The sequence below is a fragment of the Silene latifolia genome, chromosome X (genome assembly GCF_048544455.1).
Source record: "Silene latifolia isolate original U9 population chromosome X, ASM4854445v1, whole genome shotgun sequence".
Classification (NCBI taxonomy): domain Eukaryota; kingdom Viridiplantae; phylum Streptophyta; class Magnoliopsida; order Caryophyllales; family Caryophyllaceae; genus Silene; species Silene latifolia.
The window spans coordinates 984,702-1,001,987 of NC_133537.1; the positions used below are offsets into that span (position 1 = coordinate 984,702).

At 40.8% G+C, this 17,286-nt stretch overlaps 1 protein-coding gene across 1 annotated transcript; it reads right to left on the bottom strand.

Moving 5' to 3' along the window:
• Positions 1 to 5,317: 5,317 nt before the first annotated feature.
• Positions 5,318 to 8,810, bottom strand: LOC141622139 (small ribosomal subunit protein bS21c-like). Its single transcript, XM_074438199.1, has 2 exons — positions 8,324 to 8,810; positions 5,318 to 5,740 (listed from the first exon to the last, which is right to left on the bottom strand). Exons 1-2 carry the CDS (start codon positions 8,758 to 8,760, stop codon positions 5,626 to 5,628), a joined length of 552 nt encoding a protein of 183 aa, XP_074294300.1. The 5' UTR covers positions 8,761 to 8,810; the 3' UTR covers positions 5,318 to 5,625.
• Positions 8,811 to 17,286: the final 8,476 nt, after the last annotated feature.

Here is a 17,286-nt window from a genome sequence, read left to right on the forward strand (position 1 = left end):
TTTTAGTTATACACATTTTTTTATGTTATTGTTGTTGTCATATAGAGAAAAATAGGAAAATATTTTTTAAAGTGGGCCTAGTGGGCCGGCCCATGGGCATTTTTCATTGTCCATACCCGCCCATTAATTTTGTCGGGCCTATTTTTGTTGTCCGTTACCCGTTAATTTGGTACTTTTCTATGACCAAGCCCGCTTAAATAGCGGGTCGGGTGGAATGGGCCAAACGGACTGACCCGCACTTGATCAGCTCTAGTATATAATAAGAAGGGCGAACGTGAAGAGGAATAAGAAAAAGAAAGGGTGGAGGCGTGAAGCAATGAGCTGAATGCGCATAGCGCAATAGTGGTAAAGTGTGATAGGCTAGGGACTGACTTTATCAACTTAAGTAGGAATAAACAATACTAAAATAGCAGATTAGCTGCATTAGTGTCCTAATTATTTAGGGTGTTTAATTAACAAGTAGCCTAATTTTGAGGAACCTATACGCACTATTAAGCATTAATAATGATTTCCTAGGGAAATCTTTGCTGGGTCAAAAGCTTTAAAGCACAACCCCGCAGACAACTTGTATCTCCAAACGGCTCCTTTTCCTCTTTCTAATTTTGTTAATTACACACTATTATTTTCAAATCTTTTACTCACAAAAAGTTAAAAATGTATTGTATGGTGAAAGATTAGTCCTTTAGGGGTTATTACTCTTTTCATGAAATGTTATTTCTAATGTAGTAAAAGTATATAGGAGTATTGTGTAAGAGTTAAGACGCTTGTTCAGCTGGTGAACCGTGAATCACACTCACACCAGTCTTAAGACTCGTGGAGAGCGATGTACTCCCTTTGTCCTGGTCATTTATTAATTGTAATCTTATTCTATTTTTGGCTGTCTCAGTCAATTGTTGTCCTTTCTATTTTAAGAATGAACTTGATGAACAGTTTGATCATTCAGACACAATTTGGTCAACTTGTCATTTAGTAATTGACCTCTTCCTCTTTCTTTGGTCTTTGTGCCAGAATCAAAGGACAACAATTGACCAGGACGGAGGGAGTAGTTCAGAATGAGGATAGTTAAAACATTATGTTTAATTAAAAAAATAGTATAGGAATGAAAACAAATTTTTACACTATATAACAATTTCTTTATATGTTAAATACCTCATTTATCTATAATAATAAATTATTTAACCAATTAAAGGCGACCGTTTTATTCATTCCGGTGAATCTCGTTATCTCCCGTAAGATGGTCATATTCATCTTAAGGGGAATACAAGTCAAATACTACTCCATACAGATAGATGGGAGAAGAGTTTGTCATACTATTGACATTCTGACACAATTCTTATTTAAGACGGATATGTCCGATATCCGTCTTAACAAAAATATGGGTATTGTATACAGTAATTAGCAATGGTTAAAAACTTTAGTATAGGAAAAGCATGGGGGAAACTTACAAAAGGGGGGACTTGTCTGTCACTGTCAGAGAACAGAAGGGAATGTTTTATTTGAGTGAAGTGTCCTGAGATTTAGAAATAGTGTATGCATAGCAGTGCTGGCAAAACAGGTACAATTATGATATGAATGAAATTGATTAAACAAGACGACTTTATATATAAGAGAGAAAGAGTGGGACTCATAATTTACCAGCTCATATTTTCTTGGGCGTGATCATGTCAGTCCTTTAACTTGACCATAGATTTTGGATCACATTCCCAAAAGTAGCTACGTCCATCAACTCTGCTTCGTCTGGTTCCTTGTCTTGTTTCTCCATCTTTGGCTAACCTGACCAAAGGTTCTGTGGTGAGAGCCAGAAAAGTTAACAGGGACACCAAGTTACATTTACAGTCATTAAATGGTATATTTGATCAAGGTCGCAACATCGAAACGTGATTGTCGTATAAAGGTTTTGAAGGTTACCGTGATCTTATTTACTGCACTTTAAAGTGAGACTGATATGATATATAACTGGTGTCGGGACTACGATCTAAACCGAGATTTAATTTAATACTATGTTATCTATGGAACCCATATCTAATACTCGACACTACTACCTAAATATGACACTTAGAGTGTCTGGTACTGTTAAGATAAAGAACCCAAGAACATGGTAGGTTTTCGTGAAATTGCGGAGTTTGATGCTTGGACACACAATTGTGTTATTGCTTCTAACCGAGTATAAGTAACACAACCTATGTTACTCGGATATTTCTGATTCCTCAACATATGCGTGCCTGACACTCGACACTCGGATAAAGGATGACACACTTCTAACACCTCATTTTAAGCTAAGATATGCATATTTTTCATAAAAATGGCCGAGTTATCGGATACTTGTAAAAGAGTCTAAGCAACGTAAAACACAACTATAAACCATTTTCAAAGCTAGCATTCTAGCGAATTCACCTATCATAATTCATACATACCACCTTCAATACCTTTATTAACCAAGTTAACTTACATTTTACGGACACCAAATTGTACCCTGAATTTCCTCTTGCAGGGAAGTTTAAAAATGAGAAGATGCCCAAAACAACTTCCCGTTATTGCTATCATTCCAAATAAAGAAGGACAAAAAAATCCAATAAAAAACATTAAATGTCCACGAGCAAATCCAAGAAACACTAACAAAATAGATTTAACCTCATCTCCAATTACCTTTAATCACTATGCAAGAGTGTACAGTGGGCCCTAATGATGAAATTATGGAGAGAAAATCAAAGATGTGAATCAAATTAGTGGATTAAATAGTCATACATAGTCCCACATAAAAACTTACTCTATAATAATTAACAATGAATGAAGAACAGTTGGTCAATGAGCATAGAAAAAGACAGGAGTCCCATGATCATGATTGGTACGTATGGACTGTGCAATAAGATTTTTAGGCGTTAATGATGCCACCACTTTGGGTTTACTTAGCTTTTTGCTTTTTTTCCCTTTGGTAAAATGGAATGTCATTCCTTTCAAATTGTAAAAAACTAAAAAATAATTTGAGAGAAATCATAAATTTGAATGTTTTTAACTTTATAGGATATTTTTATTGGATGACGAGGAAACCCACGGCCTCTATTTTTGATGCGCATTGGGTAAACCCCCGAGTATACGTGATAGTTTACAAACTATGTATAGACAGACTACAAGATTGTTTTTGGAGAGACTTGAGTCATGTGAATGTTAATCAAAGTCGGGTTTTGTGGATGTGAATGTGAATGTATGACTACACTAAGTACCCTACAAATCCTATATATGCTCTTAAGTGGATTTGCTTATAGCGTAGGTTTTCTAGAGCTTGTTTTTCTTGTATTGAAAGCTATAGGACAAAAGAAAAAGAACATAGGAGCTACAAGACCACAAATGTCCAAACACAATGTGTACAACCTTAGCTCAATAAAAAATTTCACATTGATGGAAATGGCATTCCTTAGGCTCAGGTCTAGGTTTTGGTTGCGAGTGGTATTCACTATCATGACATAATCTATTTAAATAAGGTTAATATAGCCTTATGTGTGTGTTTTGGCCCGTGTGAGGTGCGGATGTTGGTGACAAGAAGTGTTCTTCATCTTTGCTAAGTTCGTTCCTAAACATTCTCACAGGACTAGGAGCAAGGTCATTGAAAGTTGAAACAGGGATTCTGGCTGTAGTATTTCATCTATAATATAAACAGATTGCAGAAGCAATGTGGTTGCTACATACCTAGGAAGAAGAGAAGAAATGGATTCAGCATTGATGAAATCTTCAGTTTGGAGTCGAACTGATATGTAAGCATTCCCTACGGTTTCATACAATTTATGCTACAGCCTCTGCAACAAAGATATGTAATATGCAGGATTCACTGAATTAATAAGAGGAATCATACTTAAAAAAACAGAGTTTAATGCACCCAAGACACCCAACATAGCCAAAGTAAAACGGTTAGGACATTAAGTCGTGTTTAATCCATAACGAAGACCCAATCGAAGTATCCTAGGTTCTGCGGAAATTGTTCAACCTGTCTGAACAAACATGGCTGGAATCTTAAAGCCTGTCTAGCAACACATTGGCACTTAATTTTTCACACAAATATTTTCAATGATTACTCGTATGTTGATACAATTTACAACTTACAAGTAATCAAATTAAGGTGCAACAATGACGAATACTCCTGCAAATAGTAAACGGAACAATCACTGCAGCAAGGGGTACAAATTGACAGAGGCAAGCAAAGTAAGTATATTGGATTCTTTTTTAACTAAAGGGCATTACAAATGCTGTGCTCCTTACATCCCATTTATATTGTCCTCATTTGACTTTGGTGTCAGACGATGTCACTTTTGACCAATATTTTCTTATAATATACACTACCAACAACAAAATCTAACCTGTATATCTATATTCAAGGGCAAAAGCCTCCTGAAAATGACATAAGAGCAACAATGGTCCATCAAAATCTACAACTATACAACATCTCTATTCTCCGGCATCCATTTGCACTTCAAAAACACTGCATAACGATACACAGCATCGCGCCAGCACCTGAGACAGTGTGCTTTTTAGTTTTTATAAACCTCTATAACAATCCACAGCTACATCATCCTCTTGTTCAAACAACATCAATCTGTATTCTGACTCCTTGTTCAATCAATAACAATACCGATTATTTACCATTAATCCACACCAATTAAACCTCGGATAATTCTGTAGCGAAACAAACATGGTCTCTAGACTAATAGCAATGCACATTGCACAAAACTCCGATAATCATACAGCCGTAACACAAGATTGCTCAAAAATCAATAGCAATGCACAATACACAGAAATCAGACGAACTAACCAATGCAAGTCAAATTCGACAAAGGTGAATTTAATCGCATAATCAAAGCGAGGAGATGACTAGGAATTAAGGAAAGAAATAGAACTTTCGGCAATACGAAATCATCGATCACCGTCGCAAATTTCTGACGGTTCTCCTCGTTTTCCCGCTTTTTTTCGGTGCGAAACTTCCGAATAATTTAGGGGAATAACGCCAACAATAGTGTTTCTTGTTTTGAGTGGTAGTTTGGTAGAGTTCACTCTTTTTGGTGTATACCATTCGGTTTAGTCGTATTTGAGTGGGATAGGAACACAAGAGCGGTAAAGCTTTTTTTGGTAGAGGAGTTCATTCTAATGTTCTGTTATGACGATTCATAATTAGCCACCAAAAACAGACGAGTCGAATTAAAAGGGGATTTTGGACGGAATTTTTCAAATTTGACGAAATACTCTTTTTTTGTGGCCGGAAATAATGGTACAATAGTTCCCTTACAAGTTACATCCCTCCTTGATCATGTCTGAACCTTACAATGGTAAGTTTACAGTGAAAGCAAAATAACATTAATGCAGAAACCCTACAATGGTAATTTTACATATAAAACAGCTTTTTGGCTCGGGAAATCAGATGTTTTCACTTATTCAGGCATTGGCAGCAATCACATGAAGCGGTGACTGAAGAGCAATGTAATTTCATCTGAATGTTTTCCCACAATTACAGCACTGTCGAGTTTTCGATAAAATGACTCGTCTGAGCAGATTTAGCAACAAACTGGGCATCAAGGATCTACAGACAACTCAGGCAAAAAGACTTCCTAAAACCTCAAGATATGAAAAAGCCAGCTTCACTCAAAAAGGAGAGCCTCCTTCTGGCATTTCCCAGTTATCTTCGTCGTCGTCTTTCTTTTGAACCTTTGTAGCTTCATCCTTATTTGGAAATGGAACACGTGGCTGATAGCCGCGCCTGTGAAGCACATAAAGCATCTCAGTAACAGGAAGCAGTTCTAGGACTGCCATTCAAGACTACTTCCAAAACTCTATCAAATAAGCATGTTGACCAGTAAGCTATAGGGTAGTAAGAGAAGGTTAAGTCACTTGGACTCGGTTAGAAGTATCCAACACAAGTGTGTGTTCAAGTATGGAACTCGGCTATTCTGAAAAATTCTCATGTTTTGGACTAGAATGAAGTGAACACATACAGACCCATATCGAGCATCGGACATGGGTACGCATGGAGAATCAGAGTAGAGTACAGGTAGTTTGATCTCAACCCTAACTCTTGCAAAGGTAAGATTGATTAACAACAGAAGTACAGAACTCGGTATATTTAATCACCAAATACTGCTAAATGCTTCATCTCAGCTGCGTTTGTAGCCATGTCTTGTTGTTGACTTGTGCAAACAACAGATTTTGGATTCAAATTTGGCAGAGCTTGCCAAATTAGAAATTCTAACTGTACATGAGCTACAATACGGACGGACATATAGGCCACATTTGATGATTTAACAATAACTCAACAAAGCTCATGCACACAAGGGACTCCGTGAGATCATGACTAGTGGTCATAGTGTTGAATCGGGGGCACAACAACACATCACACTTGTTTTCCAAGGGTTACTACAGCATTTTAAGACGGTATTGATCATTTATGGCGTGTGGCACACAAACAAGGCACTAAGACCGATTCCACTTTAACAACCGAAAATGATATATAATGCTGTGGTCACCACTCATATATGAAATACATCTAACAACCAAAAATCTACATTGAACTCTAATTAATTTTCTTGACAGCCGAATGATCACTTTATTCTATATCACTGCACAAAACATGTTCGAAGTAACTAAGAGTAGCACAGAGACATCAAATTTACAAGAGCGGCTCTAGTTCTCATTATACTTAAACCTACATACTCCCTCCGCCCCGGTCAATTGTTGTCCTTTGGTTTTGGCACAAAGACCAAGGAAAGGGGAGGGGTCCAATTACTAAATGACAAGTGGAATAAATTGAGTGTGAATGATCAAATTGCTCATCAAGTTCATTCTTAAAATAGAAAGGACAACAATTGATTGATAGTTGCCTGAGACACCCCAAAATGGAAAAAGACAACAAATGACCGGAACAGAGGGAGTACTAAACTAAACATTTAAGTTTCCTAATCCATATAGCAGTCCAGCTATCCTCTAAAAGAACTAGGCAAAAAGTTGGGTAACATTGTGTCAATTCCAAAACAAATGCGATTCAAAGAGAAAAGTTTGAGATTTTATATCATAGGCTACATAACAAACTTCGTATAGCTTCATCAATAGGTTCTGTCACAACTGGTTTCTAAAAGAACTTCTTATACAGTTATACGACTAAGACTCTAAGAGCTTGCTTGAAATGAAGGTAATTGTTTGATAGAGCTCAAAACGAGACAGAAATGGAGGAATATGATGGAAATTGGTGGCGGAGGTGGAGGTGGAGGGTGGAAACAGGGGAGCGATGAGGAGTTGAGGACAATTTTACTCTCGTATGAACGTAATGCATTAGGCTATGAGGAAGGTGGATAACTATTATCCCAACCATTGCACCTCCTCCCTCAATTCCACACTCCATAACCACTATTTTCTCCATCCTCCTCTTGTTTCCAGCTCCAATACCCCGATAACAATTACCCAATCTCAAGCGAACCCTAAATGGTGAAATCAAGACATACCTACATGAAAGCTTGATTCCCACCACCATAGAAAAGAAAACAGACTTGGGAAAATGGAACTTTCAAGTTTCAATAGGATTGCACGATAAACTGATTTCCATTGATTGAAAACCACACAATACATAGTGTTTCCCTAAGGACAATCCTAGACCTAGTTACACCTAAATGCAGTAACTGAGTCAAAAATTCGAAGTTAGGGGTACAACTAGTACTCCATAATAACTAATACTCCCCCGTCTCAATCATTTGTTTACCTTTGATTAACTTCACAAAGATTGGGGTGGAGAGAGTAACAAAGTTTCAGACTTTCCAAATGATTGGGGTGGAGGGAGTAAGAGAGTTTCAAACTTTCCATTGGACAAACCCTGCTAACTGTTAGAATATAAAATCATCGATCTTGGGACTCCAACCATCAGCTTAAGCTATGCTATTGGTTGAGATGGTTTTCTTGACATGTATCAGAGCTAGTGTGACCAAAAGGTCACGGGTTCGAATCTCACCCCCTCAATTCTAAAGTCGAATATTAGGCCTGCAGTTGCATCCGCCCTTCAAGCCCAATGACCATTCATGTGAGGGGGCGTGTTAGAATATAAAACCGATATTGGGACTCCAACAATCAACACACTAACAGCTAACCCTATCATTCCGCCACTATGAGATAGCGTCGCCGGGGTGGGTGCCATACACCATATAGGGTCCATTAAAATGATATTCCCTTCGTCCCCGGTAATTGTAACTTTTCTAATTCCTCGCTACTACGGTATTTTAATCAAAACTAAACAAATGATTCCGACCAAGGGAGTAAAGAACAACATAAATACGGGAACGGAGTGCAAAGAAGGTAGTACCTCATACGACTATTACGCTTAGCAGCTTCACGAGACTTACGCTTCTTCTCATCCTGCTTATTCTCAAAGTAACGACGTCGTTTACACTCTTGAATAACACCAGCTCTCATAACCTCTCTTCTAAACCGATTAAGCAGCTTTTCCTCAGGTTCATTATCATCAACCAAAACTTGAACATTATAAGCTGAATTAAAGAAAAGGGTGTTTGAATATGCAAGTGATGGGCATACTATTTGCATTACATCACTTGGGTATTCATCTTTTTTTCCAATTATTGGCACATTTTGTTGGGTTTGTGGTGTTGTGATTGAGAGTGATGGGTTTTGAGAGTGTGGTATAATGGTGTTTTGGTGAAGGAATTTGGGATGGAGTTGTGGAGTGGTGTTTGAAGGGAAGAGAGGGGAGATGAAATTGATAAGAGATGAGGTTGAAGCCATGGATGATTGATGAACTTGTGTTAGATTACAATTACTAGTGTGTGTGTGTGTGGGGTTTTCGTGGCTTGGTCATGTTTACTATTTAGACCTACTAAGACCATCCCCAAGCAAAGGTCACGCTAACTAGGTCACGATCCGATTTTAGTCTTAATCCCACCTTATTAACCTTGACCCATTTTCACCCTCCCAAGCAGAAGGTCGCGACTTAGGTCATCAACCCAATCATTAGAGTTGTCCTTTTTGTATCCAACAAATCAGAAATTGACACCTACTGGGTCATGGAAGAGGTCACAAGAATGAAGCAGAGGTCACAAATTGACCTGCAAAGGTCACAAATTGACCCTTGGTCACAAATTAGCAATTTTGGTCACCAATTAAGTAGCTTAATTAAGTTACTAATCATGACCAAGCAAGGTCATGACCAAGCAATTGACCTTGCTTGGGGATGGTCTAAATGGTCATTGGTTCGGATTTGAGTCCACCTACTTTAAGTCGAATCACTTTTTGAAATAATTTATCGGGTTATCTTTGAATTGAGATCACTTCGGATTTGTTATTTCGAATTGGGTTGTTTTGGTTCATTTCAGGTAAGGAAGTTGCCTTAACTAGGTCATTTTGGGGCAATCGATTAATTTCGGATCACTTCAAGCCCTGTTTATGGTATCACGCTTTTGGGGTCATTTTCATGTGTGAGTCAGCCTTATTGGTAGGGTCATTCACATCGGTCGGCTTTGCTAAGTTTAGTCATGTCACGATCTTTTGAGTCATTTCGGGATGCGATAAACCAGTATTCGCCGAACCTCAGATAATCGTGAAAAATGGATTAATACTCGTTATTTGGAACTGAAATCGAAATGGGTAACTCCAGAAATGACCTCGGACACATGGTTAAAAAGCGGGACAAAAAGAAACGTGGTCTGGTATGACCTCACGAACGGCTTTAATTTGAAGTGTTTAATACACGGTTTTCGGGATATCAAAGTCCCGGAAAAAAATTCTTCGGAAATCACACTGTAGGTTCCTTATATCAAATAAAGCGGCCACACAAAATTTGAGGAGCAACGGAGGACATTTGGGGATGTCAGTATGCGATAAACCAGCATTCGTAGAACCTCGGATAATCAGTGAAAAATGGATTAATAGTCGTTATTTGGACCTGAAATCGAATAAGTTAACTCCATGAAGGACCTTGGACACATGGTTAGAAAACCGGGAGAAAAAGAAACGTGATCCTGTACGACCTCCCGAACGGCTATAATTAAAGTTTATAATACACGATTTTCGGGATATCGGAGTCCCGGAAAAAATTCTCCGGAAATCACACTGAAAGTTCCTTATATCAAATAAAGTGGCCACACAAGATTTGAGGAGCAACAGAGGACATTTAGAGGTGCCACTATGTGATAAACCAGCATGCTGGTTTATGACATACCAGCACACCCAAATGTCTTCCGTTGGAAATCAAATTTTGCGTGGCCGTTTTATCTGACCCGAGTAACTTTCTTTGTGATTTCCGGAGAATTTTGTTCCGGGACCCTGGAATCCCGAAAAACCGTGTATTATACACTTCAATTTGAGGCGTTCGGGAGGTCGTACCGGACCCTGTTTCTTTTTCTCCCTGTTTTTCAATCACACGTCCCAGCTCATTTCAGGAGTTAACCTATTCGATTTCAACCTCAAATAACGAGCATTACTAGATTTTTCACGATTATCCGAGGTTGGACGAATGCTGGTTTATGGCATACCGGCACCCCCAAATGTCTTCCGTTGGTACTCAAATTTTGCGTGGCCGCTTTATCTGACCCGATGAACTTTCTATGTGATTTCCGGAGAATTTTGTTCCGGGACCCTGGAATCCCGAAAAACCGTGTATTATACACTTCAATTTGAGCCGTTCAGGAGGTCGTACCGGACTCTGTTTCTTTTTTTCCCTGTTTTTCAATCACGCGTCCGAGCTCATTTCAGGAGTTAACCTATTCAATTTCAGCCTCAAATAACGAGCATTAATAGATTTTTTACGATTATCCGATGTTCGACGAATGCTGGTTTATGGTATACTAGCACCCCCAAATGTCTTCCGTTGGAACAAAAATTTTGCGTGGCCGCTTTATCTGACCTCATGAAATTTCTATGTGATTTCCGGAGAATTTTGTTCCGGGACCCTAGAATCCCAAAAAAAGGTGTATTATACACTTCAATTTGAGCCGTTCGGGAGGTCGTACCGGACCCTGTTTCCTTTTCTCCCTGTTTCTCAATCACGCATCCGAGCTCATTTCAGGAGTTAACCTATTCGATTTAAGCCTCAAATAACGAGCATTAATAGATTTTTCATGATTATCCGAGCTTCGACGAATACTGGTTTATGGAATACCGGCAACCGTAATTGTCTTCCGTTCGTACTCAAATTTTGCGTGCTCGCTTTATCTGACCCGAGGAACTTTCTATGTGATTTCCGGAGAATTTTGTTTCTGGACCCTAGAATCCCGATAAACCGTGTATTATACACTTCAATTTCATCCGTTCGGGAGGTCGTATCGGACCATATTTATTTTTCTCCCCGTTTTTCAATCACACGACCGAGCTCATTTCAGGGTCCGGTACGACCTTCCGAACGGCTGAAATTGAAGTGTATAATACACGGTTCTTCGGGATTCCGCGTTCCCGGAACAAAATTTTCCGGAAATCACATAGAAAGTTCCTCGGGTCAGATAAAGCGGCCAGGCAAAGTTTGAGCACCAACGGAAGACATTTGGGGGTGCCGGTGTGCCACAAACCAGCATTCGCCAAAACTCGGATTATCGTGAAAAATGTGTTAAAGCTCGTTATTTGAGGCTGAAATCGAACAGGTTGATTCCTGAAATGAGCTGGGACGCATGATTGAAAAACAGGGAAAAAAAGAAACAGGGTCCGGTACGACCTTTCGAACGGCTGAAATTGAAGTGTATAATACACGGTTTTTCGGGATTCCGGGGTCTCAGAACAAAATTCTCCGAAAATCACATAGAAAGTTCCTCGGGTCAGATAAACCGGCCACGCAAAGTTTGAGCACTAACGGAAGACATTTGGGGGTGCCGGTGTGCCACAAACCAGCATTCGCCGAAACTCGGATTATCGTGAAAAATGTGTTAAAGCTCGTTATTTGAGGCTGAAATCGAACAGGTTGATTCCTAAAATCGAACAGGTTGATTCCTGAAATGAGCTAGGACGCGTGATTGAAAAACAGGGAGAAAAAGAAACAGGGTCCGGTACGACCTTCCGAACGGCTGAAGTTGAAATGTAATACACGGTTTTTCGGGATTCCGCGGTCCCGGAACAAAATTTTCCGGAAATCACATAGAAAGTTTCTCGGGTCAGATAAAGCGGCCACGCAAAGTTTGAGCACCAAGGAAGACATTTCACGGGGTGCCGGTGTGCCACAAACCAGCATTCGCCGAAACTCGGATTATCTTGAAAAATGTGTTAAGCTCGTTATATGAGGCTGAAATCGAACAGGTTGATTCCTGAAACCGAACAGGTTGATTCCTGAAATTCGCTCGGACGCGTGATTGAAAAACATGGAGAAAAAGAAACAGGGTCCGATACGACCTTCCGAACGACTGAAACTGAAGTTTGTATAATACACGGTTTTTCGGGATTCAGGGGTCCCGGAACAAAAATCTCCGGAAATCACATAGAAAGTTTCTCGGGTCAGATAAAGCGGCCACGCAAAGTTTGAGCACCAACCGAAGACATTTGAGGGTGCCGGTGTGCCACAAACCAGCATTCGCCGAAACTCGGATTATCGTGAAAAATGTGTTAAAGCTCGTTATTTGAGGCAGAAATAGAACAGGTTGATTCCTGAAATCGAACAGGTTGATTCCTGAAATGAGCTCGGACGCATGATTGAAAAACCGGGAGAAAAAGAAACAGGGTCCGGTACGATCTTCCGAACGGCTGAAATTGAAGTGTAATACACGGTTTTTCGGGATTCCGCGGTCCCGGAACAAAATTTTCCGGAAATCACATAAAAAGTTCCTCGGATTAGATAAAGCGGCCAGGCAAAGTTTGAGCACCAACGGAAGACATTTAGGGGTGCCGGTGTGCCACAAATCAGCATTCGCCGAAACTCGGATTATCGTGAAAAATGTGTTAAAGCTCGTTATTTGAGGCTGAAATCGAACACGTTGATTCCTGAAATCGAACAGGTTGATTTCTGAAATGAGCTCGGACGCGTGATTGAAAAACAGGGAGAAAAAGAAACAGGGTCCGGTACGACCTTCCGAACGACTGAATTTGAAGTTTGTATAATACACGGTTTTTCGGAATTCCGGGGTCCCGGAACAAAAATCTCCGGAAATCACATAGAAAGTTCCTCGGGTCAGATAAAGCGGCCAAGCAATGTTTGAGCACCAATGGAAGACATTTAGGGGTGCCGGTGTGCCACAAACCAGCATTCGTCGAAACTCGGATTATCGTGAAAAATGTGTTAAAGCTCGTTATTTGAGGCTGAAATCGAACAGGTTGATTCCTGAAAACGAACAGGTTGATTCCTGAAATGAGCTTGGACGAGTAATTAAAAAACAGGGAGAAAAAGAAACAGGGGCCGGTACGACCTTCCGAACGGCTGAAATTGAAGTGTATAATACACGGTTTTTCAGGATTCCGGGGTCCCGAAACAAAATTCTTCGGAAATCACATAGAAAGTTCCTCGGGTCAGATAAAGCGGCCACGCAAAGTTTGAGCACCAACGGAAGACATTTGGAGGTGCCGATGTGCCACAAACAAGCATTCGCCGAAACTCGGATTATCGTGAAAAATGTGTTAAAGCTTGTTATTTGAGGCTGAAATCGAACAGGTTGATCCCTGAAATGAGTTGGGACGCATGATTGAAAAACAGGGAAAAAAAGAAACAGGGTCCGGTACGACCTTCCGAACGACTGAAATTGAAGTGTATAATACACGGTTTTTCGGGATTCCGCGGTCCCGGAACAAAATTCACCGGAAATCACATAGAAAGTTCCTCGGGTCAGATAAAGCGGTCACACAAAGTTTGAGCACCAACCGAAGACATTTGGAAGTGCCGGTGTGCCACAAACCAGCATTCGCCGAAACTCGGATTATCGTGAAAAATGTGTTAAACCTCGTTATTTGAGGCTGAAATCGAACAGGTTGATTCCTGAAATCGAACAGGTTGATTGATTCGAAATGAGCTCGACGCGTGATTGAAAAATAGGGAGAAAAAGAAACACGGTCCGGTACGACCTTCCAAACGGCTGAAATTGAAGTGTATAATACACGGTTTTTCGGGATTCCGGGGTCCCGGAACAAAATTCTCCGGAAATCACATAGAAAGTTCCTCGGGTCGATAAAGCGGCCACGCAAAGTTTGAGCACCAACGGAAGACATTTGGAGGTGCCGATGTACACAAACCAAGATTCGCCGAAACTCGAATTATCGTGAAAAATGTGTTAAAGCTCGTTATTTGAGGTGAAATCGAAACGGAGTTGATTCTGAAATCGAACAGGTTGATTCCTGAAATGAGCTCGGACGCGTGATCTAAAAACCGGGAGAAAAAAAAACAGGGTCCGGTACGACCTTCCGAACGGCTGAAATTGAAGTGTATAATACACGGTTTTTCGGGATTCCGCGTTCCCGGAACAAAATTTTCCGGAAATCACATAGAAAGTTCCTCGGGTCAGATAAAGCGGCCAGGCAAAGTTTGAGCACCAACGGAAGACATTTGGGGGTGCCGGTGTACCAAACCAAAGATTCGCCAAAACTCGGATTATCGTGAAAAATGTGTTAAAGCTCGTTATTTGAGGTTGAATCGAACAGGTTGATTCTGAAATGAGTGGGACGCATGATTGAAAAACAGGAAAAAAGAAACAGGGTCCGTACGACCTTTCGAACATTTGAAATTGAAGTGTATAATACACGGTTTTTCGGGATTCCGGGGTCTCAGAACAAAATTCTCCGAAAATCACATAGAAAGTTCCTCGGGTCAGATAAACCGGCCACGCAAAGTTTGAGCACTAACGGAAGACATTTGGGGGTGCCGGTGTGCCACAAACCAGCATTCGCCGAAACTCGGATTATCGTGAAAAATGTGTTAAAGCTCGTTATTTGAGGCTGAAATCGAACAGGTTGATTCCTGAAATCGAACAGGTTGATTCTGGAAATGATCTCGGACGCGTGATTGAAAAAAAGGAGAAAAAGAAACAGGGTCCGGTACGACCTTCCGAACGGCTGAAATTGAAGTGTATAATACACGGTTTTTCGGGATTCCGCGGTCCCGGAACAAAATTCTCCGGAAATCACATAGAAAGTTCCTCGGGTTATATAAAGCGGTCACGCAAAGTTTGAGCACCAACCGAAGACATTTGGGAGTGCCGGTGTGCCACAAACCAGCATTCGCCGAAACTCGGATTATCGTGAAAAATGTGTTAAAGCTCGTTATTTGAGGTGAAATCGAAGCAGATTGATTCCGAAATCGAACAGTTGATTCTGAAATCGAACAGGTTGATTCTGAAATGAGCTCGGACGCGTGATTGAAAAATAGGGAGAAAAAGAAACACGGTCCTAAGACGACCTTCCGAACGGTGAAATTGAAGTGTATAATACACGGTTTTTCGGGATTCCGGGGTTCCGGAACAAAATTCTCCGGAAATCACATAGAAAGTTTCTCGGGTCAGATAAAGCGGCCACGCAAAGTTTGAGCACCATCGGGAGACATTTGGGGGTGCCGGTGTGCCACAAACGCGCATTCGCCGAAACTCGGATTATCGTGAAAAATGTGTTAAAGCTCGTTATTTGAGGCTGAAATCGAACAGGTTGATTCCTGAAATGAGCTCGGACGCGTAATTGAAAAACAGGGAGAAAAAGAAACAGGGTCCGGTACGACCTTCCGAACGGCTGAAATTGAAGTGTATAATACACGGTTTTTCGGGATTCCGGGGTCCTGGAACAAAATTCTCCGGAAATCACAAAGAAAGCTCCTCGGGTCAAATAAAGCGGCTACGCAAAGTTTGAGCATCAACGGAAGACATTTGGGGGTGCCGGTTTGCCACAAACCAGCATTCGCCGAAACTCGGATTATCGTGAAAAATATGTTAAAACTCGTTATTTGAGGCTGAAATCGAACGGGTTGATTCACGAAATCGAACAGTTGATTCCTGAAATGAGCTCGGATGCGTGATTGAAAAACAGGGAGAAAAAGAAACAGGGTCCGATACGACCTTCCGAACGGCTGAAATTGAAGTGTATAATACACGGTTTTTCGGGATTCCGGGGTCCCGAAACAAAAATCTCCGGAAATCACATAGAAAGTTCCTCGGGTCAGATAAAGCGGCCAAGCAAAGTTTGAGCACCAAGGGAAGACATTTAGGGGTGCCGGTGTGCCACAAACCAGCATTCGTCGAAACTCGGATTATCGTGAAAAATGTGTTAAAGCTCGTTATTTGAGGCTGAAATCGAACAGGTTGATTCCTGAAAACGAACAGGTTGATTCCTGAAATGAGCTCGGACGAGTAATTAAAAAACAGGGAGAAAAAGAAATAAGGGCCGGTACGACCTTCCGAACGGCTGAAATTGAAGTGTATAATACACGGTTTTCCGGGATTCCGGGGTCCCGGAACAAAATTCTTCGGAAATCACATAGAAAGTTCCTCGGGTCAGATAAAGCGGCCACGCAAAGTTTGAGCACCAACGGAAGACATTTGGAGGTACCGATGTGCCACAAACCAGCATTCGCCGAAACTCGGATTATCGTGAAAAATGTGTTAAAGCTCGTTATTTGAGGCTGAAATCGAACAGGTTGATTCCTGAAATCGAACAGGTTGATCCCTGAAATGAGCTGGGACGCATGATTGAAAAACAGGGAAAAAAAGAAACAGGGTCCGGTACGACCTTCCGAACGGCTGAAATTGAAGTGTATAATACACGGTTTTTCAGGATTCCGCGGTCCCGGAACAAAATTCTCCGGAAATCACATAGAAAGTTCCTCAGGTCAGATAAAGCGGTCACGCAAAGTTTGAGCACCAACCGAAGACATTTGGGAGTGCCGGTGTGCCACAAACCAGCATTCGCCGAAACTCGGATTATCGTGAAAAATGTGTTAAAGCTCGTTATTTGAGGATGAAATCGAACAGGTTGATTCCTGAAATGAGCTCGGACGCGTAATTGAAAAACAGGGAGAAAAAGAAACAGGGTCCGGTACGACCTTCCGAACGGCTGAAATTGAAGTGTATAAATACACGGTTTTTCGGGATTCCGGGGTCCTGGAACAAAATTCTCTGGAAATCACAAAGAAAGTTCCTCGGGTCATATAAAGCGGCTACGCAAAGTTTGAGCACCAACGGAAGACATTTGGGGGTGCCGGTTTGCCACCAACCAGTATTCGCCGAAACTCGGATTATCGTGAAAAATATGTTAAAACTCGTTATTTGAGGCTGAAATCTAACAGGTTGATTCCTGAAATCGAACAGGTTGATTCCTGAAATGAGCTAGGATGCGTGATTGAAAAACAGGGAGAAAAAGAAACAGGGTCCG

Coding starts and splice junctions, on each gene's coding strand:
- LOC141622139 (XM_074438199.1), bottom strand. CDS start 8,760: ATGGCTTCAACCTCATCTCTTATCAATTTCATCTCCCCTCTCTTCCCT. Junction 5,741..8,323: donor AAGCGTAATAGTCGTATGAG/GTACTACCTTCT, acceptor TGTGCTTCACAG/GCGCGGCTATCAGCCACGTG.